Source organism: Mesoplodon mirus (assembly GCF_964341445.2).
Source record: "Mesoplodon mirus genome assembly, chromosome: 12".
NCBI classification, from domain to species: Eukaryota; Metazoa; Chordata; class Mammalia; order Artiodactyla; family Ziphiidae; genus Mesoplodon; species Mesoplodon mirus.
The window spans coordinates 5,035,774-5,057,501 of record NC_138988.1 but is presented as its reverse complement, the minus strand read 5'-3'; the positions used below and the strand labels follow the sequence as shown (position 1 = coordinate 5,057,501).

Here is a 21,728-nt window from a genome sequence, read left to right as displayed (position 1 = left end):
AGGGGATTATTTATTTTGCCAGCCATTAAACTTTCATTTTCAGGAAAGGGAACAAAAATAAATTTACTCACACTTTAAAATGCCTTTGAGTTTTGCCTTCAGTTCAGAATGTACCTAAATGTACAACACTGTCACTGGAAGGCTCTTTAGGGTCACAAAAGAAGTATAAAGGAAGTTTTAGTAAAGTGGAGAGAGTTGAACTGTTAGAAACAAACTGAGAAAACTCTGGACTGTACTTGCCAACCTTGGAACCTTGCCTCGCCTAGGTACACAGAATAAACACAATGCACTGCTTTTACACAAAAAACAGAGGGTGGGAAAGGAGGAGGTGTGGACGTTTTGAAGGAAGGTTTTCTCAAATGTCCCACACCAAGCAAAATTAGCACAACTTCACTTTTCTGTTTCAACCAGGTGTTTTTTTTCCCCCTCCCAGGATAGTAAGAAGCTTTTTGAGCAGTAATTTCGTAGAAAAGTTGAGATTTTGTGTCAGAAACTATGCAGGAATAACTGGCTAGTTTAGTGCCCTTGGAAAAGAGCTGTGATTTTTTTTTTTTTTTTTTTTTTTTTTTTTTTTTTTTTTGCAGTATGCGGGCCTCTCACTGTTGTGGCCTCTCCCATTGCGGAGCACAGGCTCCGGATGCGCAGGCTCAGTGGCCATCATGGCTCACGGGCCCAGCCACTCCGCAGCATATGGGATCCTCCCGGACCGGGGCACGAACCCGTATCCCCTGCATCGGCAGGCGGACTCTCAACCACTGCGCCACCAGGGAGGCCCAGAGCTGTGATTTTTAAGCTACCTCCAGCTTTGCCACAAGTCCTAGGAAATTTACCAAAATAATTTTCCTAGGTAATTTTATTTCCTTCAATATACCTGTAATATCAAAAAATTTTTAGGGCCTCCCTGGTGGCGCAGTGGTTGAGAGTCCGCCTGCCGATGCAGGGGATGCGGGTTCGTGCCCCGGTCTGGGAGGATCCCATATGCCGCGGAGCGGCTGGGCCCGTGAGCCATGGCCGCTGGGCCTGCGCGTCCGGAGCCTGTGCTCCGCAATGGGAGAGGCCACAACAGTGAGAGGCCCGCATACCGCAAAAAAAAAAAAAAAAAAAAAAAAGAAAAAAAAAAATTTTTAAATGAACAGTTTGCTTTAATATTCAGAACAAAACAATTTTTTAATCACCAGAAATGTCTAACAGAATTTTTCAAAGAACCCTTTGAAATATATCCCCATAAGAATGTACTATTTTCACCTCACACCAGTCAGAATGGCCATCATCAAAAAATCTACAAACAATAAATGCTGGAGACGGCGTGGAGAAAAGGGAACCCTCCTACACTGTTGGGGGAAATATAAATTAGAACAGCCACTATGGAGAACAGTATGGAGATTACTTTAAAAACTAGAAATAGAACTACCCTATGATCCAGCAATCCCACTCCTGGGCATATATCTGGAGAAAACCGTAATTCAAAAAGATACATGCACCCCAATGTTCACTGCAGAACTATTTACAATAGCCAGGACATAAAAGCAACCTAAATGTCCAACAGCAGAGGAATGGATAAAGAAGATGTGGTACATATATACAATGGAATATTACTGAGCCATAACAAAGAACAAAATAATGCCATTTGCCGCAACACTGATGGACCTAGAGATTATCACACTGAGTGAAGTAAGTCAGACAGAGGAAGATATATATCATATGATATTGCTTATATGTGGAATCTAAAAAAAGAGTTCAGGGCTTCCCTGGTAGCGCAGTGGTTGAGAGTCCACCTGCCGATGCAGGGGACACGGGTTCGTGCCCCGGTACGGGAAGATCCCACATGCCGTGGAGCGGCTGGGCCCGTGGGCCATGGCCGCTGAGCCTGTGCTCCGCAACGGGAGAGGCCCCAACAGTGAGAGGCCCGCGTACTGCAAAAAAAAAAAAAAAAAAAAAAGGAAAGGGTACAAATGTACTTACCTACAAACCAGAAACAGAGTTACAGATGTAGAAAACAAACATGGTTACCGGGGTAAGGGGCGGAGGAATAAATTGGGAGACTGGGATTGAAATATGCACATTACTATACATAATATACACACTACTATATATAAAATTGGTAAGTAATAGGGACCTACTGTATAGCACAGGGAACTCTACTCAATACTCTGTAATGGCCTATCTGGGAAAAGAATCTAAAAAAGAGTGGATCTATGTATATGTACAACTGATTCACTTTGCTGTACGCCTGAAACAAACACAACATTGTAAATCAACTGTAATCCAATAAAAATAAAAATAAAAAGGGCTTCCCTGGTGGCGCACTGGTTAAGAGTCCGCCTGCTGATGCAGGGGACATGGGTTTGTGCCCCGGACCGGGAAGATTCCACATGCTGCGGAGCGGCTAGGCCCGTGAGCCATGGCCGCTCAGCCTGCGCATCCGGAGCCTGTGCTCCGCAACGGGAGAGGCCACAACAGTGAGAGGCCCGCGTACCACAAAATAAATAAATAAATAAATAAATAAATTTAAAAAAAGAAGAATGTACTATATGTTTAGAGGAAATGTCAGTAAAGAAGACATTTCAGGCAAGACTAACAACAGAATGAAGGCCAAGAGCTGGGATAAAGCAAGGGGTGTGAAAGGAACATAAAGCAATAAAATCTGCAACTGGAAAGCCAATTAACAAAGACCCTAAGTGGAACCCTATTACACTGCTGGTGGGAATGTAAATTAGTGCACACACTATGGAAAAGAGTATGGAGGTTCCTTAAAAAACTAAAACTAGGGACTTCTCTGGTGGTGCGGTGGTTAAAAAAATCCACCTGCCAATGCAGGGGACACGGGTTCAAGCCCTGGTCCAGGAAGATCCCGCATGCTGCAGAGCAACTAAGCCCATGCATCACAACTACTAAGCTTTAGAGCCCTCAAGCCACAACTACTGAGCCCGCACGCCACAACTACTGAAGCCCGCGTGCCCTAGAGCCCACGCTCCACAACAAGAGAAGCCACTGCAATGAGAAGACTGCACACTACAAACGAAGAGTAGCCCCCGCTCGCCACAACTAGGAAAAAAAAAAGCCTGCATGCAGCAACAAAGACCCAACACGGCCAAAAATAAATAAATAAATAAATTTATTAAAAACAAAAACAGAACTAAAACTAGAGTTACCATATGATCCAGCAATCCCACTCCTGGGCATCTATCCAGAAAAGATGAAAACTCTAATTCGAAAAGATACATGCACCCCAGTTGACAGTAGCACTATTTACAACAGGCAAGACATGGAAACAAGCCCAGTGCCCACCAATGGAATATTACTCAGCCATAAAAAAGAAATGAAATATTATCACTGAAGAATATCATACTGGGATTTCCCTGGTGGTTCCATGGTTAAGACACTGAGCTCCCAATGCAAGGGGCCCAGGTTCAATTCCTGGTCAGGGAACTAGATCCCACATGCCACAGCTAAAGATCCCGTGTGCCGCAACTAAGACCCAGCACAGCCAAATAAATAAATACTTTTAAAAAAAGAATATCATACCAAGTGAAGTCAGACAGAAAAAACAAATATTATATGATTATCACTTAAATGTGGAATCTAGAAATAATACAGATGAATCTATACACAAAATCAAAATAGACTCACAGATACAGAAAACAAACTTACTGTTACCGAAGGGGAAAGGTGGGATAAATAAGGAGTATGGGATTAAAAGACACAAACTACTATACCTAAAATAGATAAGCAACAAGGATTTACTGTATAACACAAAGAACTGTTCAATATCTTATAATAACCTATAATGGAAAATATCTGAAATATATATATATCGGAATCACTTTACACCTGAAACTAACACAATATTGTAAATCAACTATACCTCAATTAAAAACAAAACAAAACAAAAACAGGTACAACTACAAAACACTAAAATAAAATTTTTAAATAAATAAAGACTCAAAATGACAGTGAAGATTTTGCCTGCCTATAAGATGGGCAACATGATCCATAGCGTTTTCTATAGGGTGATGGACAACTACATTTTCTGAGAGGAATGTTCACGTACCACTGTTCTTTGCTTGTTTGGCAAAAAAACACGGATAGTGTTGCTTGTCTTAGAAGGGTCCGTAAGTTTGCCATCATCTGATGCCCGACGCTGATAGCCAAACTGCTGAACTATTGTAGGGGAGATGCAGCTGGGGCCATCAAACACCGCGTCTTTGAATCCAAAACCATTGCTGATCGTCTTCCAGGCCCCCTGTATGTGCTCCATTGATGCAGCTTACACAATACTTAAACCTGGTAAAAATAAATAAATAAACAGACAAATAATTAGAATTCTTGAACAAAAGTAATTAACTCAACAATACAATATACAGAGTAATTGTGAAAACAGTAGTATGTGGGCTTTCTTGTAGGTGACATCTGCTTAAATAAATTACTCAGAAAACTTCTATTTTAGTATATTTCCATAGAATATTTCATAGACAACTCAAAAATTAACAAAATGGGGATTAGAGGTCTAAAGATTCATCAAGAGTTATACCACCAGTTAAAAGCCAACCTGGAACTATAAGCCCAGGTCTCTTGACTTCTTATTCTAATATCAGGTGGGCCAAAAGGTTCATTCGGTTTTTTCCATAAGATGGCTCTAGTAGCACTTAGTTGTCTTTAACTTCATTTGAAACAATTTTGTTAGATTGTATGTGACAGCTGTCATATCAGCATGCATTTAAAACAAGACATCAAAATTGGTGAATTTTTGTGTAGCCATTTTAATATTGAAGACGGAAGGAAAAGAGCAACATTTTTGGCATATTATGCTTTATTATTTCAAAAAAGGTAAAAATGCAACTGAAATGCCAAAAAAGATTTGTGCAGTATATGGAGAAGGTGCTGTGACTGATCAGGCATGTCAAAAGCTGTGAAGTTTCATGCTGGAGGTTTCTCACTGGACAATGCTCCACAGTCGGGCAGACCAGTTCAAGTTGATAGTGATCACATCGAGACAGTAACTGAGAACAATCAACGTTATACCACCTGGGAAATGGCCAACATACTCAAAATAGCCAAATCAAGCACTGAAAATCATTTGCACCAGCTTGGTTATGTTCATCGATGTGATGTTTGGGTTCCACATAAGTTGAGCGAACAAAACCTTCTTGACCATATTTCCATATGCAATTCTCTACTTAAACGTGATGAAAACGTTCCGTTTTTAAAACAAATTGTGACGGGCAATGAAAAGTGGATACTGTACAATAATGCGGAATGGAAGAGATTGTGGGACAAGTGAAATGAACCACCACCAACCACACCAAAGGCCGGTCTTCATCCAAAGAAGGTGACGTTGTGTATATGGTGGGATTGGAAGGGAGTTCTCTGTTATGAGCTCCTTCCGGAAAACCAAACGATTAATTCCAACAAGTACTGCTCCCAATTAGACCAACTGAAACCAGCACTCGACAAAAAGCGTCCAGAATTAGTCAAGAGAAAACGCATAATCTTCCATCAGGATAACGCAAGACTGCATGTTTCTTTGATGACCAGGCAGAAACTGTTACAGCTTGGCTGGGAACTGCTGATTCATCCGCTGTATTCACCAGACATTTCACCTTCAGATTTCCATTTATTTAGGTCTTTACAAAATTCTCTTAATGGAAAAAATTTCAATTCCCTGAAAGACTGTAAAAGGCACCTGGAACAGTTCTTTGCTCAGAAATATAAAGAGTTTTGGGAAGATGCAATTATGAAGTTGCCTGAAAAACTGGCAGAAGGTAGTGGAACAAAAGGGTGAATATGCCGTTCAATAAAGTTCTTGCTGAAAATGAAAAATGTATCTTTTACTCTTACTTAAAAACCGAAAGCACTTTTTGGTCAACCCAATACTTTTTCAATTCCACTTCTCTCCTTCTTTTGTTACTGTATATTAAGTATGAGCAACTATACTTGAGTATGAGTAACAATTAGTACTATGAGAAAAAAAAAGGGTAAGCCATAACTTTCTGCCTTTGAAGAAGGAAAAGAAACTAGTATTCTAGGATGTGTGTTAGACACTTAATATATAATCTCATTTAATCTGTGTAAGCACCCCAAAAGATTTTAAATCCCTTCCTCCAACCACCCTTTATTTTTTAAACAAATAAGGCACAGAAAAACCATGCTACTTGCCCAAGAACACCCAGGTGATAAGTAAAATAACCAGATTCTGTATCTGTTTATATTTAAAGTACATGAACTTTCCAACATAACATTCGGAGTTCAGTTTTAGTGCAGAAACAAAGCTTATAAACCGAAGCAAGGAGAGACAGTTACCTAACAAAAAATAATCAAATGTTTTAATCGGGCAACAAGAAAACTGCAATGAAAGTCCATAGATAGTCACACAATGACAATAAGTCAGATACTCTGCAGTGAGGACGTGCAATGCCCTGACGCTGATTGGGAGTCAGCAACCATGCAGAAGTGAGAGGTATTTATTTCCTCCTGTAGAAAACAGTGAGGTTGACAGGGAATCCCATCCTTCCCAAGCCTTACTCCTTCAGAAACTTGTTTTATCTTATTATTAGCATTATTAACAATAGTTACCATTTACTAGGTGCCTACTATTATGAAACAGTATATACTGCATACAGCCCACTCATATTACCCAACCTGATCCTTAGAGGATACTCTAGGTAGGAATTACATCCCCATTTTTACAGTCGAGCTTTAGCGGGCAGAGGTGGGATTCAGAATTGCGCAGCTCTATCTGACTCCAAAGCCCTTAACCTTCTCATATATAACACTGACACTTGAAATCATTTAGTCAGAGCTAAAATGGCCTAGAGTTAATCCAAATGTCTTGGTCTTAACCAGAAGTTTCTGTCTGAATACCCACTATGTACTATGCTCTTTCTCACATCACATGCCTGAAGCAAAAGGGGACAATACATATAACTATTCTTAGCTGACAGCTGAGAAAACTAGAAAAGTTTAGAGACTTAAGATCACTACCTGGCATTACTCTCACAGTCTTGGCTCAACTTTTTTGGAGGAGAATATGGTAAGAAACTATTAAAGTTCTGAAATGTTCTTAAAGACTGATCTGGTAATTCAATGTCACTCTAGGAATTTATCCTACAGAAGTATAAGGCAAGTGTATAACGATATATGCATAAGCATCTTCATTAGAGCATTGTTCATATCCTTAAAAAATTGGGGAGAACACCAAATACTTAACAATAAGGAATTAAACAAATCATGCTAATTCCCACGTGATAAGTAAAGTAGATCTGTAGGTGCAAAGGTGGAAAAAGCTACCCAAGACAAAACAAAAAATGACAAATGTAGTTTGAACCTCTTTCATACTCATCTAGAAAGAGGGAGGGAAATCTAGAATCATAAAGAAGGGAGAGGGGCTTCCCTGGTGGCGCAGTGGTTAGGAATCCGCCTGCCAATGCACGGGACACGGGTTTGAGCCCTGGTCTGAGATCCCACATGCCGCGGAGCAACTAAGCCCGTGCGCCACAACTACTGAGCCCGCGTGCCACAACTACTGAAGCCTACACGCCTAGAGCCTGTGCTCCACAACAAGCGAAGCCACCGCAATGAGAAGCCCGTGCACCACAACGAAGAGCAGCCCCCGCTCGCCGCAACTAGAGAAAAGCCTGCGCGCAGCAATGAGCCAACGCAGGCAAAAATTTAAAAATAAGTAAAATAAATATATATATTTTAAAAGTAACACAAACCTATTTTTTTTAATTTAAAAAATAAAAATAAAGAAGTGAGAAAATATAGAATAATAAACAAAGTACCAATATTTCAGCAAGATGATTAAGGAATTTTTACTTTTTACATATCTATTTACTTTTTGCTTTTTTATTTTACTATCTACTACAAACATCTATAAGCCTATTTTATTTATGCAAGGGGGAGGGGCAGGACAAAATCCTACAGCCTTCAAGTGGCAGGGCCATGACGCACTGCCTCCCATCTCTGGCACCTCTACCCAAGCCCCAACACACTCCTAACTCTATCCCTTCATTACCATGAGGTCACTTTTTAAGGGCATCTACAAGCTTCTCTTTTCCCTAGACCTTTTTCCCCAATTAAAGAGGAAGACTCCTTTGAACAACTCACTAGCCTGAAATGATGTGGCTCATAGAAGCAGCAAGGGCAATCTTAAAAATGCAACTTATCATTTCCCTCCCCTGTGTAAGACTCAGAATAAAAGCTAAACTTCTTTCTGAACATGCCAAGCTTCACACCTCAGCACTTCTGAACTTCCTGTTCCCTTCATCTAGAAGACAAAAACCTCCAAAAACAAGCAAGTTGGTTTTTTCACATCATTAAGGTCTTCACCTAAAAGATCCCTTTAGAGACATCTTCCCTCTCCAACCCAGTCAGAAGACCCCACTCCCCTACCTCCATCAAATAACCTTTATTTTCTTCATGCCACTTACCACTAATGTTAACTGTCTACAGATTTTGGTCAGTACCTCCCACCCCCTTTCTGCTCCATGCCAAGCTTGCCAGGACCTCCTGCCAATCTTGTTCACTACTGTATTCTTAGCCCTTAATACACAGTACCTGGAACACAAGCACTCAAATATTTATTAAATGAATTCAGCTATGAGCCAGAATAATGTTGCAACAAATATAATTTTTTTAATAGAAAAGACCTGTCAAGAACTAGTAAATGTGAATTAAATCTCCAGTTGGTAGTACACCTTTAAAAAATACCTATTATTCAGCAAAAGACAAACCGCAATAAATTGCATTCTGTATTTAATTGTGAGGGAAGACTATTACAATCTATTGGTTAAAGAACCCACTTACAAGACTTAACTGTAGACTAAGTCCAAGATCATAGTTATTTTATGACAAATTCTAAGTTTTGTAGGCACTTGGAAAATAACAGTGCTGGTGCGTAGGAGAGAACATACTACAATAACTGTTAATAAAAACTGATTAAAAAATGCAAATCCAGCTTAATTCTCAAGTTTTTGATTATTTACCATTCATAATTTTTAATTTTCCATGTCTATATCAAGACCACTTACAGGCTGAGAAGCACACTAAGGCAGTGCCTCCCAACCTTTTTCATTTCACTCGTAGAAAATGATGGATCCTATTTGTAAGGCATGCCTACATAAGCAGACAAGCCCAGAAAGGCCAAGGCCCCTACCAGTTGCCCCAGGACTGACCTGTTTATCATAGGAATCTCTAAGGCAAGGTACTCTGTAATCAATTAACAAGAAAGGGTACACATCTAAAAACAAGAAAGAAGTATCTTCTAAAAACCATACAGCAGGGCTTCCCTGGTGGCACAGTGGTTGAGAGTCCATCTGCTGATGCAGGGGACACGGGTTCGTGCCCCGGTCCGGGAAGATCCCACATGCCGCGGAGCGGCTGGGCCCGTGAGCCATGGCCGCTGAGCCTGTGCGGCCGGAGCCTCTGCTCCGCAACGGGAGAGGCCACAACAGTGAGAGGCCCGCGTAACGCAAAATAAACAAACAAACAAACAAATACATACATACCATACAGCAGGACTTCCCTGGCAGCACAGTGGTTAAGAATCTGCCTACCAATGCAGGGGTCACGGGTTTGATCCCTGCTCCAGGAAGATCCCACATGCCACGGAGCAACTGGGCCCGTGTGCCACAACTACTGAGCCTGTGCTCTAGAGCCCGTGAGCCACAACTACTGAAGCCCACACGCCTAGAGCCTGTGCTCCACAACAAGAGAAGCCACCACAATGAGAAACACGTGCACCACAATGAAGAGTAGCCCCTGCTCGCCGCAACTAGAGGAAGCCCACATGCAGGAACAAAGACCCAACACAGCCAAAAATAAATAAATAAATAAACAAACAAATAAAAAGAGGAAATTGTTCATGTTCAGAGCAATTTTTTTTAAAAAGATAACTTTGGTAACAAAAAGTTACATGGAATCTAATTTTTTTTTTTTTTTTTTTTTTTTTTTTTTTTGCGGTACGCGGGCCTCTCGCCGTTGTGGCCTCCCCCGCTGCGGAGCACAGGCTCCGGACGCGCAGGCTCAGCAGCCATGGCCCACGGGCCCAGCCACTCCGCGGCATATGGGATCCTCCCGGACCAGGGCACGAACCCATATCCCCTGCATCGGCAGGCGGACTCTCAACCACTGCGCCACCATGGAGGCCCGGAATCTAATTTTAAAAGCTCTTTTCTGTCCAATAATTAAAAAGTAATCTTTTTTAAATAACTCTTCACATATACAAAACAGTAGCTTTATTATGACAAAAGTTCGCTGATCTTAAACACTTACATGTTTATAGTTATATATGGTGAGACAGCCTGAGAATTTGTATTCAACAGACTACACATTTACCTTTTACCAGAAAGAACACAGCATACTCATAATTTCACTTATTATGATAGCGAAATTCTATAAATTTAGGAAGTCTACAGTTTACTTAACATGAATTCTTCCAGCCTATTCTAGAATAGGATATTCTAAAACACTCTAGAATAGGCTAGGCTCAACTGGTTTTCAAGCTGCTTCCTTCTGCGTTCAGCCCTCCTCTCCTCCAACCACCCCATTCCAGAGCACCTCAGAAATCAAAAAGCCTAGATCCTACTCTACTTTGCTTCCTCCACTACTCTTCCATTAAAGATGTGCCACAATGGGCTTAACCCCAGATTCAGTCTCTGAGAGACACCAGGGGATGGATATCTTATGACAGAAAAAGGGACAACTCATTAATTGCTAGATATCTTAGCTTTCTGTAGTCACCCACTCAACATTTGTCAATAATGAGTAGATCAAAATTTCTCTAAATTTATTTTTTCTAGCATAATTTCTGAAGCTGGCAGGTTCCATAGGTTCACCGAAGTTTGCCTTTTATTGACTTCATGCTTCATTCTGTCACACTGGAGTTTGAAGATACATTCACTTCAGCCATGTAATTCATGATTTTTTACAGTCTGAACTCTTTTTCAAAGCTACATCTTTCTATATCAAAATGTCTGTTTTTATTATCATAGTTCACCTCTCATAATCATTTAACCTCATTTATTCTCTACATAAATATTCCTTTTTAGAAAGTTAGAGAATGATACCTTTTCTACATCTAAGTTAAAAAGTGGTTTATAAATTCTAAATAGTACTGAGTTTGGGAGCAAACAAAATAACCAAAATAGAAAGACACATAGCCCTGAATTATGCAGCAAGGGGACTCAAGGAAGAGTCAAAGACCAAACCCCTGAATCTTGAGATCCATTTCAGTTGCCCTCTTTGGGCCCTTTTGGTTGGTGCATCAGTGCTCCACCTTAGAAAGTTTTGCTTTCTGCAGTTTCAGTTACCAGTGGTCAACCACGATCTGAAAACATTACATGGTAAATTCCAGAATGAACAATTCCTAAGTTTTAAATTGCATGCTTTTCTAAGCTTTTTGATTTCTGAGTAGTGTCATGAAAACTCACACCAACCCGCTCCCTCCTGCCTGGGATGTAAATCACCCCTTTGTCCATCACATCCACACAGTATACTCTACCTGCCCTTTAGTCATTTAGCAGCCTTCTGGGTTATCAGATGGGCTGTCTCAGTATGGCAGTACATGTGTTTAAGCAGCCCTTATTTTACTTAACAATGGCCCAAAAGTGCAAGGGTAGTGATGCTGGAAATTTGGATATTCTCTTACTGTGCCTAATTTATAAATTAAACTTTATCACAGGTATATATGTATAGGATAAAATAGTACAGAGTTCAGTACTATCAGCAGTTTCAGACATCCACTGGGGGTCTTGGAAAGCATCCCTCACAGATAAGGAGGAACTACCATATAACTAAGATAGCACCCAATATGTTTCAAACAAGGACAGAATAAGTACCTCCTTAATAGCCAGCTTCTTCAAGGAAGACTTCAAAAACTCAAGTCTCTTTCTTTCCTAGACTGTAACTCAGCACTTTTTCAAGCTGTGGAGAATGACCCGTAAGTGTTCAGAAAATCATTGTGGTGAGTCAGGACCAGCCTTCTTAAAAAATAAGGCAGAGCACAATATATCCACATGGTACAGGTAAGTACTATTTTGAGAAAGCTTTAATTCAGGTACACACACATTATAAAATGTATTCCTTAGTGTGGAATACTACTAAGTTTGAAAGCAATTCATGTAATTCTAAAGCTCAGAATTCCTATCAGAGCTTCCACTGATTTCCCAAATGCATTTATCCACACAAAAGACATCTTCTTGCACTTGAATGATAAAATTTTTTTAAGGATCCATCTAGTCTTAAATTGTCTTTCTTAGCTCTACCAATGAACTCTATGTGTGTGCTAATTCCACCTTACATTTTAAAATAGTCATTTCTGACAATCCAAAACCTATGAGATGCAGCAAAACCAGTTCTAAGAGGGAAGTTTATAGCAATACAAGCCTACCTCAAGAAACAAGACGAATCTCAAATAAACAATCTAACCTTACACCTAAAGGAGTTAGAGAAAGAAGAAGAAACAAAACCCAAAGTTAGTAGAAGGAAAGAAATCATAAAGATCAGAGCAGAAATAAATGAAATAGAAACAAAGAAAAGAACAGCAAAGATCAATAAAACTAAAAGCTGGTTCTTTGAGAAGGTAAACAAAATTGAAAAACCATTAGTCAGACTCATCAAGAAAAAAAGGGAGAGGACTCAGATCAATAAAATTAGAAATGAAAAAGGAGAAGTTACAACAGACACCACAGAAATACAAAGCATCCTAAGGGACTACTACAAGCAACTCTATGCCAATAAAATGGACAACCTGGAAGAAATGGACAAATTCTTCGAAAGGTATAACCTTCTAAGTCTGAACCAAGAAGAAACAGAAAATATGAACAGAACAATCACAAGTAATGAAATTGAAACTGTGATTAAAAACCTTCCAACAAACAAAAGTCCAGGACCAGATGGCTTCACAGGTGAATTCTATCAAACACTTACGGAAGAGCTAACACCCATCCTTCTCAAACTCTTCCAAAAAACTGCAGAGAAAGGAACACTCCCAAACTCATTCTATGAGGCCACCATCACCCTGATACCAAAACCAGACAAAGATACTACAAAAAAAGAAAATTACAGACCAATATCACTGATGAATACAGATGCAAAAATCCTCAACAAAACACTAGCCAACAGAATCCAACAACACATTAAAAGGATCATACACCACGATCAAGTGGGATTTATCCCACGGATGCAAGGATTCTTCAATATATGCAAATCAATCAATGTGACACACCATATTAACAAATTGAAGAAGAAAAACCTTATGATCATCTCCATAGATACAGAAAAAGCTTCTGACAAAATTCAACACCCATTTATGATAAATCTCTCCAGAAAGTGGGCAAAGAGGGAACCTACCTCAGAATAATAAAGGCCATATACAACAAACCCACAGCAAATATCATTCTCAATGGTGAAAAATGAAAGCATTTCCTCTAAGATCAAGAACAAGACAAGGATGTCCATTCTCACCACTATTATTCAACATAGTTTTGGAAGTCCTAGCCACGGCAATCAGAGAAGGAAAAGAAATAAAAGGAATACACATTGGAAAAGAAAATATAAGACTGTCACTGTTTGCAGATGACATGATACTATACACAGAGAATCCTAAAGATGCCACCAGAAAACTAGTAGAGCTAATCAATGAATTTGGCTAAATTGCAGGATACAAAATTAATGCACAGAAATCTCTTGCATTCCTATACACTAATGATGAAAAATCTGAAAGAGAAATTAAGGAAACACTCCCATTTACCATTGCAACAAAAAGAATAAAATACCTAGGAATAAACTTACCTAGGGAGACAAAAGACCTGTATGCAGAAAACCATAAGACACTGATAAAAGAAATTAAAGATGATACAAACAGATGCAGAGATATACCATGTTCTTGGATTGGAAGAATCAATATTGTGAAAATAACTATACTACCAAGGCAATCTACAGATTCAATGCAATCCCTATCAAATTACCAATGGCATTTTTTACAGAACTAGAACAAAAAATCTTAAAATTTGTATGGAGACACAAAAGACCCCGACTAGCCAAGGTAGTCTTGAGGGGAAAAAACGGAGCTGGAGGAATCAGACTCCCTGACTTCAGACTATACTACAAAGCTACAGTAATCAAGACAATATGGTATTGGCACAAAAACAGAAATATAGATCAATGGAACAGGATAGAAAGCCCAGAGATAAACCCACACACCTATGCTCAACTAATCTATGACAAAGGAGGCAAGGATATACAATGGAGAAAAGACAGTCTCTTCAATAAGTGGTGCTGGGAAAACTGGACAGCTACATGTAAAAGAATGAAAATTAGAACACACCCTAACACTATACACAAAAATAAACTCAAAATAGATTCAAGACCTAAATGTAAGACCAGACACTATAAAACTCTTAGAGGAAAACATAGGAAGAACACTCTTTGACATAAATCACAGCAAGATCTTTTTTGATCCACCTTTTACAGTAATGGAAATAAAAACAAATATAAACAAATGTGACCTAATGAAACTTAAAAGCTTTTGCACAGCAAAGGAAAACATAAACAAAACAAAAAGACAACCCTCAGAATGGGAGAAAATATTTGCAAACAAATCAACAAAGGATTAATCTCCCAAATATATAAACAGCTCATGCAGCTCAATATTTAAAAAAAAAACCCAATCAAAAAATGGGCAGAATACCTAGACATTTCTCCAAAGAAGACATACAGATGGTCAAGAAGCACATGAAAAGCTGCTCAACATCACTAAGTATTAGAGAAATTCAAATCAAAACTACAATGAGGTATTACCTCACGCCTGTTAGAATGGGCATCATCAGAAAATCGACAAACAACAAATGCTGGAGAGGGTGTGGAGAAAAGGGAACCCTCTTGAACTGTTGGTGGGAATGTAAATTGATACAGTCACTATGGAGAACAGTATGGAGATTCCTTAAAGAACTAAAAATAGAATTGCCATATGACCCAGCAATCCCACTACTAGGCATATACCCAGAAAAAGCATAATTCAAAAAGACACATGCACCCCAATGTTCACTGCAGCACTATTTACAATAGCCAGGTCATGGAAACAACCTATATGCCCATCGACAGATGAATAGATAAAGAAGATGTGGTACATATATACAATGGACTATTACTCAGCCATAAAAAGGAATGAAATTGGGTCATTTGTAGACACGTGGATGAATCTAGAGACTGTCATACAGAGTGAAGTAACTCAGAAAAACAAATATCGTATATTAACGCATGTATGTGGAACCTAGAAAAATGGTACAGATGAACCAGTCTGCAGGGCAGAAACTGAGACACAGATGTAGAGAAGAAACGTATGGGCACCAAGCGGGGGGGTGGGATGAACTGAGAGACTGGGATTGACATGTATACACTAATATGTATAAAATGGATAACTAATGAGAACCTGCTGTATAAAAAAATAAATAAAATTCAAAATTCAAAAAATAAATAAATAAATAAAAATAAAAGATTAATATGAAAAAAATAATCGTTTCTGCTACTTCATGTGATTCCTTCCAGTTTGCACATATTTCATTGCCAAGTAGACTCAAAAAAACTCAGTATACTAAGTTTTCATTCTTTTCTCAGGGACCATTAGTTATTTTGTGACTTTATCATTCAAACTTACTGTGACGATATCTACTTTAATGGATTCACTGACAGTAACCTGAGACCATTCTCTAATGCTGATTAGGTTACATAGTTCACTAACTTTTAAATATGACATTTTTAAGGCACAGAACTTATATACCCATGGTTCTCACACTATGACGTCTCATTTACTAAATTATTTTACCCTATGTAGAAGTTCCAGCATTTCCTTCTCTCTCAAAATAGCCATTCCTCTTTACCTTTTCATTTATCAATTCTTATAATGATCTTTATTGCTGTAAGGTCTTCTGTTTCCTGTTCTTTTCTGCTTTTAAAAGAAAATACCAAGTAAGAGTGTGATGTTACATCTATTTCACTGAACTTAATGTAGATGCCACTCCCAATTTAAACCCTTCTCCAAAGTGCACACAACAAAGAGTATACTCACTCACAGTCTTGTAACTTTCTTTTTAACCTTTTTTTTTTTAAAGAAGATGTTGGGGGTAGGAGTTTATTAATTAATTTATTTATTTTTGCTGTGTTGCGTCTTTGTTTCTGTGCGAGGGCTTTCTCTAGTTGTGGCAAGCGGGGGCCACTCTTCATCGCGGTGCGCAGGCCTCTCACTATGGCGGCCTCTCCTGTTGCAGAGCACAGGCTCCAGACACACAGGCTCCAGACACACAGGCTCAGTAGTTATGGCTCACGGGCCCAGTTGCTCCGCGCCATGTAGGATCCTCCCAGACCAGGGCTCGAACCCGTGTCCCCTGCATTAGCAGGCAGATTCTCAACCACTGCGCCACCAGGGAAGCCCTAACCTTCTCTTCTGGATCTTCAGAGATCCAGTCTCTGTATAGCATGAGAACCTTAAAAGGTACAAAGTAGGTTTCTAGAAGTCTTCTTTTGAGGGCAGCCCCTGAGTAGAATTCTATACACCTCTATTGAGGCTTTGGGTCCTCTGTGATGTTCTTCAGGTAAAATTCTCCCCATAAAGCCTCCCTTCTTTGCTCCCTATTCATAAAGAATTTACCGCTCCTTCCTGTTTTTTATGTTATTCACATGTATGTTATTAATAGCCCTTCCCACCCTGAACTGTAATTATTTATTTACATGTCTGCCTCCCTACCTGACTATAAGCTCCTTAAGGATAGAGTACATGCATGCCTCTCTGTTTTCCTTTGTTTCCCCAGAACTTAGCAGGACATGTGACTCACAGGAGTTATTCACCAAGACTTCAAAACCAATGTGATGGTAGTTGCAGAATCCATAACACATTAAATTTATGTAAATTATTAAGGAAAATGGCTATTTTAATATGTAATATAAAATTATAACCACAAGCAAGCATTCATGAAAAACACAAATACTAACAAAGACTAGCTATCTGAACAATAACAATAGTGGTTTGCTGTTTTGACATCTGCCAAAACTCACTAGGAAACAAGATACAGTCACCAAATAATTAATTTCTTAAAATTCTGTACCAACTAAATAGTAAAAATGATAGTAATATTAGCTAACAGCTACTGAGTTCTTGACATTTCAGTATGTACAATACTACTGAGTACATACTACAGTATGTATAATAATATTGAATTTTATGATATTGAACATATCATTATGTTAGTATCAGTTCTTTAAACATAGTATCTCATTTAAGCCTCCCAAGAACTCTATGAAAGATACTATTATTCTGATTTTGGAGATGAGGAAACTGAAGACCACACAAGTTAAATAAAATTACCCAAGATTACACAGTAAGCTAGAGAGCCAAGATTACTGACAGAATATCTAAGGTCAAAAGCACTCACAGGGCTTCCCTGGTGGCGCAGTGGTTGAGAGTCCGCCTGCCGATGCAGGGGACACGGGTTCGTGCCCCGGTCTAGGAGGATCCCACGTGCCGCGGAGCGGCTGGGCCCGTGAGCCATGGCCGCTGAGCCTGCGCGTCTGGAGCCTGTGCTCCTCAATGGGAGAGGCCACAACAGGGAGAGGCCCGCGTACCGCAAAAATAAAAATAAAAAAAAATAAAAAAGCACTCACAAGTTTTAACAGAGCTTTATCACACCATCATTCTTTATTCTTAAGGCAGATAAGATCAGTGCATTTGTGAGACAGGCTGTTGCTCAGATGAGGTGCCAGATTTCAACCTTGTGGCTGCCTGCTCTAGCTTCCTGATACTGGCTTTTTCCTTCCACTCTGGTCATTTGTTTTTATTACACTTTTATTTAAGATGATATAATTAAATTTGGGCAGGGGAATAGAGGAGAAAAGTTATCCATAACCTTATTCATCCTAACAAAACATTTTTTGGATATCATCTTCTAATATTAGAAGCACAATACATGGGTATCTGTTCAAAATCTACTTCCACCTTTTATTAGCTGTGTGGCCTTTTGCCAAATTGCTTAACTTCCCCCACACCTATTTTCTCACTCAATCTTTCATGCAATAAACATTACTGAGCAACTATTATGTACCAGACACTGCTTTACTCTAGATGCTTGGGTTAATTCAGTGAATTAGAGACAAAGACCCCTGATCTCAGGAGAAGTATATCTTCCAGTGGAGGACACACAATGAAGTGAATTATGTAACATGACAGTGGATGATAAGTGCTGGGGGAAAGGAGACAAGTTGCAATTTACATAATGAGGTCAGAGTAGGCCTCATAGAGGAGGTAGGAGCTGAGATCACAAGTCCACGAGTTTGACTTGCAAGTAGCTGGGGGGGACACTCAAGGAAGAAGGAACAGCCAGTGAAAACCCTAAAGCAGGAGTGTCCTGTGTACAAGGAATAGCAAAGAGATCATGGAGTTCAGTGAAGTGAGAGTACAGTTGGGGGAGGAGGAACAACGTGGTTAACATACTGTTTTGTAGGTCACCGCTGTAAGGACTCTGTCTTTTACTGACTGAAATGGGAAGCCGCTGAAAAGTTCTGAGCAGAGGAGACACACAATCTGCCTAAGGTCTTAAAAGGACTAGTCCAGCTGCTATATTGCAAATAAACTACGTAGGCAGTAGACACACAACTACGGAGTTCAAAAGATGTCTGCGCTGAAGGATTAACTGTAAAAAGGGATAATAATACTGAGTTGTCATGAAAATTGTTCAACAATGTTTGTAAAGCATTTAGCACTGTGCCTGACACTAATATTGTTATAGCTTCTGCCTTAGACAAGGACACTCAGCATAGGAAATGAGAGGGTAGAAAATGAGCCTATGCCTCAATGTGCGTCGTACACAGACAGCATCAGCCTAAAAGAAAGGGATTCTCCTAAATCACATGAGGGGGACAGTCCTGCTAGCTGAGCTATGGACCTTTTGCTATTTAGCAATGGTGTCTTTGGGGCTAATTGCGGCCTTAATCCTTGTCCGTATGTGTACATGTACACAACTGCAGTCTCAATCCAAATGCTATGTTACATTATTCTCCTTCCAATTTTAAATATTTCACAGTTATTTGTCTAATCATACCCCACTGTGTTGGATGTAATTCATCCTTAACCTATTTTTTAATATCTTTATATTAGAGTACAATTGCTTTACAATGTTGTGTTAGTTTCTGCTGTACAACAAAGTGAATCAGTTATATGCAAACATATATCCCCATATCCCCTCCCTCTTGAGCCTCCCTCCCACCCTCCCTATCCCACCCCTCTAGGTGGTCACAAAGCACCGAGCTGATCTCCCTGTGCTATGCAGATGCCTCCCACTAGCCATCCATTTTACACTTGGTAGTGTATATATGTTGATGCTACTCTCTCACTTCGTCCCAGCTTCCCCTTCCCCCTCCCCGTGTCCTCAAGTCCATTCCCTATGTCTGTGTCTTTATTCCTGCCCTGCCACTAGGTTCATCAGTACCATTTTTTTAGATTCCATATATGTGCGTTAGCATATAGTATTTGTTTTTCTCTTTCTGACTTAATTCACTCTGTATGACAGATTCTAGGTCCACCCACCTCATTACAAATAACTCAATTTCGTTCCTTTTTATGGCTGAGTACATATTCCATTGTATATATGCATCCTTAACCTATTTTTAAGTCACATATTTTTTCACATTTAAAATCTCTGAAATCAGAACACATCTTAAAAACAATGCTGTGCCTTATTTATCCTAACAGAGAACCTTAAATGAACACCTCAGATATACAGGTATTTTGCTTAACAACTAGGTGTGAGATTACTGGGTCAAAAGATAAGAATTAGGGATGAGTGCTGCTACTGTCATGTTTTCAATATTTTAAAATTGGTCTGGGGTGAATTTTTGTTTTAAGATAAGCTTATTTGCTGAAGCAACTGGTTGCTATTTATTTTCTCTGATCTTTTTTTTTTTTGAGGCAGGAGAGTAAGGTAAGTTTAACCAGGAAAAGGAAGATTGTGTTGTTTCATTTTCTTACAAGTGACAAAGGTTTCTAAAAGTTTAGAGAGGGTAAAAGATACCGACTGATAAAGGCAACACCAGTGGGTGTAACTTTAAGAACTTCACATTGGGTCAGCTTTCCAACAGCAGGTTAGGTGTTAAGTGAGATTATTTTGTGTTTTTTAATACTCTATCGAAGAAAAGTAGAACTCAACAGCCTAATTCCCAAAGAGCTCTCTGAAACCCTTCTAAAAAGGTGGCCCCGGGGCTTCCCTGGTGGAGCAGTGGTTGAGAGTCCACCTGCCGATGCAGGGGACACGGGTTCGTGCCCCAGTCCGGGAAGATCCCACATGCCGCGGAGCGGCTGGGCCCATGAGCCATGGCCACTGAGCCTGCGCGTCCGGAGCCTGTGCTCGGCAACAGGAGAGGCCACAACAGTAAGAGGCCCGTGTACCGCAAAAAAAAAAGGTGGCCCCAGTCTTTATTCCTGGAAAAGGTAAAAGGGAGGGTCTCTAGACCGGGGGATTTCAGGTACAGTTGAGAGCATGGATGCTATTCTGAAAACTATGCTAACTGAATGCTTAAATACAAAGACCAAACAGCCTCTTCCACAGCTGGGCAACCAGGCTCAAAGAAACTGACATTAGTTCCCCTACCTTATAATGAAGCTCAAAGACAGCAAGCCTAACCCAAGCATCCAATCAGCTGTTTAATACTGTCCTTTTAAAAATAGACAGACTGGGCTTCCCTGGTGGCGCAGTGGTTGAGAGTCCGCCTGCCGATGCAGGGGACACGGGTTCGTGCCCCGGTCCGGGAAGATCCCACATGCCGTGGAGCAGCTGGGCCCGTGAGCCATGGCCACTGAGCCTGCGCGTCCGGAGCCTGTGCTCTGCAACGGGAGAGGCCACAACAGTGAGAGGCCCACATACCGCAAAAAAAAAATAATAAAAATTAAAAAATTAAAATAAAAAAATAAAATTAAGACAGACTGCCAAGGATTACAAGACATTTTAGGAAAGCTTCTAACATGTATGATAAAGACCAAAACACACAGGCAACACACACACACACACACACACACAACCTGAATGACTTCAGCTATCAGATTAACTGGAATTACCAGAACGTAGTCCATCAAATGCCTATCACATTAAATTTTACAATAATGGGGTAACAGAAAATTCTACTAACTTCTACAGGGGAAAAAAAAAAGGGATCGGGAATCAGAATGGCTTCAAATTTCTCAACCCTGGAAGCTAGAAGACATAATGAAGCAAAGTCGTCTAAATTCTGAAGGAAAAGTATTTCAAATTTAGAATAATCAGCAAAACTATTGTAGTAGAAAGATATTTTCTGCCATTCATTACCAAAAATATTTTACCCTTCACGATCCCTGTCTCAAGGGATTTTTTACATGAATAAGAGTAAATCAAGAAAGAGATGGCATAGAGGAAAAAGGGGATCCAACACAAGAAAGAAACTAACAAAATCCCCAAGAGGTCAGTGGAGGGAAATCTCTGGATGACATCTGTGCATCAAGGACAAGAATCCATAATTCTGTGACCCTTTCTAGCAACCTCAAACTACCACCAACAACACTCACCTAGACGATGCCTTTTTCTTTTCTTCAGAGACAGAGAGAGGAAAGAGGGGAGAGAGGAAAGGGGGGGTAGAGAAGTGGGGGGAGAGAAGGGATGGAAGGAAACAGCTCACATTTTTAAAGTTCTACATGATCCTATACTCTCCTTTTT

The 21,728-nt window shown here is 39.8% G+C and overlaps 1 protein-coding gene across 2 annotated transcripts in view; it reads right to left on the bottom strand.

Annotated features, from left to right (window-relative positions):
* Positions 1-21,728, bottom strand: part of RAF1 (Raf-1 proto-oncogene, serine/threonine kinase) — a 76,116-nt gene that overhangs the window by 27,421 nt on the left and 26,967 nt on the right. Inside the window, exon 2 of one of the 2 annotated variants that reach the window (XM_082639396.1) lies at positions 4,052-4,284. In XM_082639396.1, coding sequence (XP_082495522.1) covers positions 4,052-4,258 — 207 coding nt within the window. In that variant the 5' untranslated portion in view covers positions 4,259-4,284. Of the gene's footprint in view, positions 1-4,051; positions 4,285-21,728 lie in introns of those variants that run through there. The other variant, XM_082639397.1, reaches the window with a different exon arrangement.